This window comes from Gracilinanus agilis, chromosome 5, assembly GCF_016433145.1.
Source record: "Gracilinanus agilis isolate LMUSP501 chromosome 5, AgileGrace, whole genome shotgun sequence".
NCBI lineage: Eukaryota > Metazoa > Chordata > Mammalia > Didelphimorphia > Didelphidae > Gracilinanus > Gracilinanus agilis.
In genome coordinates this window covers 310021228-310028728 of record NC_058134.1, presented here as the reverse complement: position 1 = coordinate 310028728, position 7501 = coordinate 310021228, and the positions used below count along the sequence as shown (strand labels likewise).

General features: G+C 44.2%; 1 protein-coding gene across 1 annotated transcript in view; it reads left to right on the top strand.

Annotated features, from left to right (window-relative positions):
• The window catches only part of EP300 (E1A binding protein p300), an 87148-nt gene that overhangs the window by 51383 nt on the left and 28264 nt on the right, over positions 1-7501 (top strand). Inside the window, exons 7-11 of the mRNA XM_044679307.1 lie at positions 2783-2876; positions 3292-3429; positions 4180-4297; positions 4720-4894; positions 7251-7328. Of these exons, the coding sequence (XP_044535242.1) occupies positions 2783-2876; positions 3292-3429; positions 4180-4297; positions 4720-4894; positions 7251-7328 (603 nt within the window). The remainder of the gene's footprint in view (positions 1-2782; positions 2877-3291; positions 3430-4179; positions 4298-4719; positions 4895-7250; positions 7329-7501) is intronic.

Genomic DNA, 7501 nt, shown 5'->3' with positions numbered 1-7501 from the left:
TTGGAGACAGCATCCCCCCCCCCCCCCCCCCCCCCCCACTATCTGAATTCTGTTCTGATTGGCTAAAGTGGAGTTAGTTCCCAGCCCATGGTGTTTACTTTTTCTGCTAGTCTCTGCCAGGTTTTACCCACATGTGTACTTGCATGTGTGGGAAGCATGAGAAAATCCAAATGTACTCAGATCCTTTACCTTGAGATTCCTGTGGAGATTGAGATGTCCATTTAAACATCTGAAACAGGCTTGGATTTACCCAGCATTCCTTCCCTTTCTGTCCTCTCACTCTGAGCTCTCCTCTTCAAAGCCCTGCTGATCCTAAGGTGTTGTCTCATCAAACAGCTAAGAAAGTCAAAGACAAACCCCTTCTGCAACTTTAACCAGGTAGGAAGCAGGAGAACATGAATTTCAACTCCCGTCCTTGGCTCCAGACCTAATTCTGTCCTAATTCTTTCCCAAGACTGTTTCATTCCCCATCGTAGCCCACCGTTCTCATGATGTGCACGCGTACACACACACGCGTGCGCGTACACACACACACACACACACACACACACACACACACACTCTTTGTCTTTGGGTTTGCCTGTTCTATTCCTAAAATACATCCTGCATGGCAAACACCCTTCCCATCCCACCCCCCATCCCCCCTTTGCTTTAAAGCTGTCTTCAGTGAGGTCGGTCACCATTCTGTGCGACCCCTCCATTGAGGGCCAAACTTTCCCATTTCTCTCTTCATAACAGCAAAGAAAAAGAGTTGCACTATTCCTTGCTCACCTCACTGGCATTTCCTGGCTCGGTACCCAATTCTCCCTTTGCCTGTCTAGTCCAATAAGTACACTCTTCCTCTTTGCTGTGCCACTATTTCCCTGATGACTTCAGCATCTAGGTCAGTTTGTGTTATTAGTAGGTGTATTAATCACTTTGAAATATTGGTTCCCTTAACATATCTACCCCCCATGTCAGCTCCCTTTTGGTGTGCTTACACCTTATACTGTATCACCTTCCAAACCTGCCACTTTGACACTCTTGACCATCCCGTTCTCTCTAAGTTTTTGTGATCTGCCTCTTACCTGCCTGACTGCTCCTTTCTCCATTCTTTGGTCCCTCATCATATATAGCAGATCCCTTAAATGTGGCTAATAGTCAGGGTAGCTAGGTGTCTCAGTGGTTAGAGAGCCAGGCCTGGAGATACTTCCTATCTGCGTGACCCTGGGCAAGTCATTTAACCCCCATTCCCTAGTCCTTACCACCCTCTGCCTCAGAACCAATCCTTAAAAAATGGTTCCTGTTGTCTTCTACTCCTTCTCCCTCCTTCCCTAGCTTCAACTCCGTATTACCAGCTGTCTGTTGGGCATTTCAAGGAAGATGTCCCAAACTGAACTATCTTCCCCCTCTTAAAGCCTCTCCTTCCATTGTCTCAGCTTCATTTTATGCGATTATTCTGATCTTCCCACTCACACCTACCACCTGGTTCTCTCCTCTGATGCTGCTACCACCCTGGTAGAGAAAGGAGAATCTCCTGGTGTGCCTGGTGTGTCCTAGTGAGGACCTTTATCATCTTGTCTGGATAAAGAGCAGCCTCGGGTCCCCATTGGACTCTGCTCTCTAGTCCAACTAGCCATATTTCTATTCACATGGGCCCTCTCTGTATGCCTTTGCCCTGGCCCTCCCCCATCATTGGAATGGATGCTTCTTTTTAGAGGGTGTAAGTCAGCCGCTGGCTTCTGCAGGGAGCCTTGTCTGGGTCACCAACTGCTCATAGCCTTCCGGGGAGTTTCCTAAGTCCTTGTGGCTGTTCCCCCGATTATAATGCAGGCCCTTCACATGGAGGGATTTTTTCATGTTTTGTGCTTGTATCCAACTAGCGCACAGAATCACTTAATCAGATACCTAGGGCACACGCGTTATGGGCCAGAAACTAGTGAGCAACATACATCCTTTACAGCTTTTCCTACATAAAGGACAAGCAAGATATGGTCAGGAAATGAGGGCCAGCCTGCCTGCACTTAGTTCAAGCTGTTAACATTAGCCTCAGTTTCCTTCTCCATCCTTAAATGGTGACAATGCCTAAGTAGCCAAGAGGTTTATAATATGGGTCAAAAATATTATGGATACAAAATGTTAGTAGAAATTTCTGATGACGGTGATAAACCTTGAAGTCTTACCATTGAGAAATGGCTTTCTGTTAGCAAACTTTATTCCTTTGGGTTTTTCCTCCCTATTTACTCAATTTTCTTTCCTCTTGGATTCTTCTTGTTTATGGCAAGTTTTAATTAAACCACCATTTCACTGTTTGTCATTGTGGCCTTCTAGCAGGCTTTCAATGGTTACCAGGGACTGTTTATGGTAAAACAGAAAGGAATGAGCCCCTTCTTGTGCCCATCTATTCTACACCTTCTACCCCACTTCTTCTATCACCAGAGAACAAAACTAAGGTTTAAAGGGCCAGTAGTGTAATCACTCTTCACAGATATTTCTGGTGACCAGTGCTGGATTGTGGGCCAGCAGAACACGGCTGTTCTTTGAAGAAGCTTCCTATAGGCAAGCAAGCTCTGCCCGTGTATTAGGAGAAGGATTAGATGGTCAGCTAGGGAACAGCTAATAAGCAGTGTATCTGCATCACAAGAAATAGTGAAAATTGGACAAATTGTGTTTTAGTGCTATACCTTGAAGGTAATGTTTGTATTAGATTTTGAGCATCGCATATTTTTAGCCATAGGCCAGATGGTTTAGTATGGAGAACCCCGAAGCATTATTTAAATTATTTTGTTTGCTTATTTTCCAGGTGCCAGTCCTATGGGTGTAAATGGAGGCGTAGGGGTTCAACCATCTAGTCTTCTCTCTGACACCATGATTCATTCAACTATGAATTCTCAAAAGTAAGTCATTTTGTCTGATGGTCTGTTTCTGATACTTGGTAAAAATAGTTTCTTGATTCTCTTATTAACTCCCCTGAGGAGCTCCTTTTATTTAAAGCCACTGGTACCTGGAGAAATCAGTGATTAGATTCGATTAGGAGTTATTTACCCAAAGACTTGGATTACAAAGCTTACTGCTGGGCATACCTGTGTTTGGCTGGGTAGTATAAGTAGCCCTGCTATAGCAGTCAGAAATGAGCCTGCCCCCATTTATTTGCTAAACTTTGGGAAAGCATAACTTGAGAAAGAAGAGAAGGTCCACCTATCACTTCCCTGTAAAGCACAACAATCACCAGGAGAGCTCTTTGTCTTAAGTAGTGGCTTTTCCTATTCCTTATTCTTGGTGTAAATGATTTTGTCGATTCCTTTTTAAAAGCCCAATGATAAATGAAAGTGCTGGTGTTGCCAACCTGGGGGCTTTGCCAGCAGCAACCCCGCCAGCTAGTGCTGGAATTCGGAAACAGTGGCATGAAGATATTACTCAGGATCTCCGCAATCATCTTGTTCATAAACTGTAAGTTGGTGAGCATGTCTGCTTCCCCCCCTCCCCTCCCCCGGGCAGTTTCTCCCTCAGTCTTTACATTCTTCTGTTGTTTTGTTTTCAAGCTGTTTTCTTTGACCCTCACCATAACCTACGATCTGACTCAGTTTTTGTTATTTATACCTCTGTGGGACCCAGAAAAACCCTCTTAAAGCACCTCCCTCATCTCTTCCCATTTCGTGTACCACAAAGTGCTCAGTCTCAGTAAAATGGGAAGAATCTTGTCCTTTATAATAACCCTACCATGTTTATCTTAACCAAAAACAGTGGATTAATTTATACCTATGTACCCTTTGTTTTTTCAAGCAGCTAGGTGGTGTGGTGGATAGAGCCCTGGGCCTGGAGTTCGGCTTCTATCCCTTTTTGACTGTGTGACTCAGGACAAATCATTTAATCCCTGTTTGCCGATTTCCTAATCTCTAAAATGAACTGGGAGAAGAAATGGCAAAACATTCCAATATCTGTAACCCTTGCTATCTATCTTAGAATCAATGCTAGGTATTGGTTCTAAGACTAAAGAGTGGTATGGGCTAGAGTCACACAGCTAGGAAGTATCCAAATCCAGATTTGAACTCAGGACCTCTTGTCTTTCTCAATCCACTGTGCCAGCTAACAGCCCCCATTCCAGTGTCTTTGCTAAGAAACTCCCAAATGTGGTCGTGAAGAGCCTGACTCTACTGAAAATGACTCAACAACAACTCTTTTTTACATTTCTGTTCTCAGTGTCCAAGCCATATTCCCGACTCCAGATCCTGCTGCGCTAAAAGATAGAAGGATGGAGAACCTGGTTGCCTATGCGAGGAAGGTGGAGGGGGACATGTATGAGTCTGCAAATAGCCGAGTGAGTCTCCAGCCTTCTGCTCCTTGAGGCCCTTTTGAGGTTCTAGGGGTTGGTGGGCATGCCTTGGTAGTTCCTTCACTGCATTAGCATGGACTACAGACTCAGATGCATCTTCTGTTAGCAATTTGGTTTGTTTTCAGGTCCTCTAATCCCACGTGGAGGAGGGATCTGCTTTTCAAAGCACCAAGTTTAAGGACTACTATCCACGTCGTAAAGCTTTTAAGAATGAACAATCAGAGGGTCACTATTTTGATGGGAAAACTACACCCACTCATTGCTCTGAAGGAACCTAGCCTAACTCTTCTCCCCTTAGTTTGGGTCAGCCTATCTAGACAAATCTGGTTGCTCTATCTTTAGTCTGTTTTTTGGTTTCTGTATTTGGACCGAGTAACATTCTCTTTCTCTCTTAAATGTTGAAAAAGGCTGAGTACTACCACCTCTTGGCTGAGAAGATCTATAAAATCCAGAAAGAACTAGAAGAGAAGCGGCGAACCAGGCTCCAGAAACAGAACCTAATGCCGACTGGCCCAGGCCTGGCACCACCTTCAATGGGCCAGGGGCCCAGCTTGGGCCCTCCGCCACCCACGATGGCTGCCAGTAAGTGCCATCCGGGAGGGTTCTTTGGGTTTCAGGGGGTCCAGGGACCCAAGGGCTGTGAAGTTTTGTTGCTTCGGTGAGCCCTATCAGTGGTTTCCTGAAGTTTGGAGTTAGTGTGTGTTTTTAGCAGCTGCAAGAAGACATTCGGTGATGGCAGTCCATGGGCTGGGTGAGTGAGAGCGCACTGACATGGTGCTGTAAAGAATTGTAGAAGGTTACTGCAGCAGTCAGAAAAGAGCTCGTGTGGAGGTCTGATTCACTGTAATGGGGAACTTAGGTAGTGGCAGAGGGAGTTGGCAGAGTTTTGTTTGGGACATGTTGAAGTTAGCTGTCAGGGTGCGTCTAGGACATAGATGGAGATCCAAGCCTCAAGTCAGCAGAAAGACTGAGGCAGCATCCCGATAAGGAGAGAAGAGAGTGTGGGGAAGAGATTTTACAGAGGAAAACTCAGAGCGCCGTGAGAGCGGTTTGGTTGCCTGGGGTGAGAGAACTTAAGACTGCATCTAGGTTGCCTGCTTGGGTAGCTGGGTGGTATTGCCTTCCACAATGATTGGGAAATATGGTCGGTTGAAGGTATGCATGGTCAGACAGAGGTTGATAGGAGATAATAATTGCATCCATGGGAGCTGATGGATCTACCCAGTGAAATGATGTGGAGGGCTCAGACAGGAGGAGAACCACTGCAGTGTCTCCAAAACCCATCCAGAAGAAAGTATCCAAGTGAAGAGAGTTATGGCAGAGGCTGCAGAGAGGTCGAGAGCCAGCTCCCCAATCACGCCTCCATGATAAACCTCTTGGAATGGAGATTCTCAATTGGCAGAGGTGACAGGCTGAGCAGATGATAACATGGACTTGGGCTTAAACCATTTGTTGGCCAACTAACTCCTGCCCCCTCTTTTTGTCTGAGCCTCTAGCCACAAGTGTTTGCTTTTTTTTTACCATTTGAAATTACAATTTTGTTTAAAAGAAATGTAAAATCTATTCTTGCCTCTACCTGCTATTATCGTGCTGCTTAGAAGTGCTTTGCTTTAATAGCAGTTAATATAAAATAAGGGTATTCAAGTCCGAATTAGTAGCTTGTAGAGGAGTGGGGGTGGGGAAGAACGTAAATCCTTAGAAATCATCCAGCGCAACAACACCCTCAGTAATTCTGAGCTTCATTTTTAAAGTACCCAGTTCAAGAGAAGTGATAACACCTCTAATCCTGGAAGATATAATGTTTAGAAACAAAGTACTAGGGGCAGCTACGTGGGCTCAGTGGATGAAGAGCCAGGCCTGGACTTGGGAGGGTCCTGCGCCCAAATTTGGCCACAGATACTTCTCTTAGTTGTGCGGTCCTCGGCAAGTCCTTGCCTAGTCCTTTCTGCTCTTCTGCCTTGGAACCAATACTAAGTATTGATTCTAATATGGGGTGTAAAAGCTTAAAAAGAAATAGAAGCAAAGTACTAGTTCTTTTTGGATATTTGAGGATCTGCTATATAGGGAAGGATAGTGTTAGACCAGTGCCAGGGGGAGAGGGAAGATAGTGAAAGCGTTGGCTCTCCCAAGATAGTATTTCCAAGCTGAGACATTGGATGTTGGTGAGAAAGATTCCTTTGTTGGAGGGGAAGTTGGTTTACATATTCCATGATTGAATGTGTGGTTCTTTATTCATCAGTTTAATTACATTGGTTTACATGTTATTAATATCCACTGGGTCCATAAACCTCCGATATAGAGATCTTCCTTTTGATTAGAATATAACATGAGATTACATTTATCCAATAAATATTATTTTGTATGTATTTCAACTAGATGGTGATCCCACCACTGCCATTTCAGAATATGGGGGAGGGGGGGCACTAAATGGCTCAATGGATAGAGCCTCATGCCTGGAGTTCAAATCCAGCCACATATACTTCCTAGTTCTGACTCTGGGCTTAATTATTCACCACAATTTCCTCATCTGTAAAGTAAGCTGGAGAAGGAAATGGCAAACTGTTCCAGAATCTTTGCCACGAAAACCCCAAATGGAGTCACAGAGTCAGATGTGGCTGAAAAACAACTGAACCAGTGACCAGCAATTGAAAAATAAATGCTAATTTGTCGTATCTTACATGTGTATGTTATAGACAGTATTATAATTATCCTAATACGGTATATATTCAGTTAATTCAGTTGGAGGAAGTGACTGGGCTAGTTTCAGGGAACCACTTTTACTTGAATTGCAATCGAATGTCTTTTATATTGAACATCTCATGGGATTGAAGATTTTAGTACTAATAAAGCATATTTTCTCTCTCTCAAATGTTCTTGATTTTTCTTTTTTGAAGGAAGATGTTTTTCTGATTGTGAGTTTCTTCTCTTTTTTCCCCAGATGGTCCTTTGCCAGACCCAACCATGATCCGTGCCAATGTACCAAACCAGATGATGACTCGGATGCCTCCACAGGCAGGTATGTGGTCAAAAGAGGATCCAGTTTAGACACAAAGTAGTTTTAATGATCACGGTTCCTTCCACCTCTGATCTGTACACATCCTGACAAACTTCTGTTCCAAAGGGACATGACAGAATTAAGTACCATTTAGACTTATTGCAAAATCCCAGAATTTCATGTTATCCGACTGT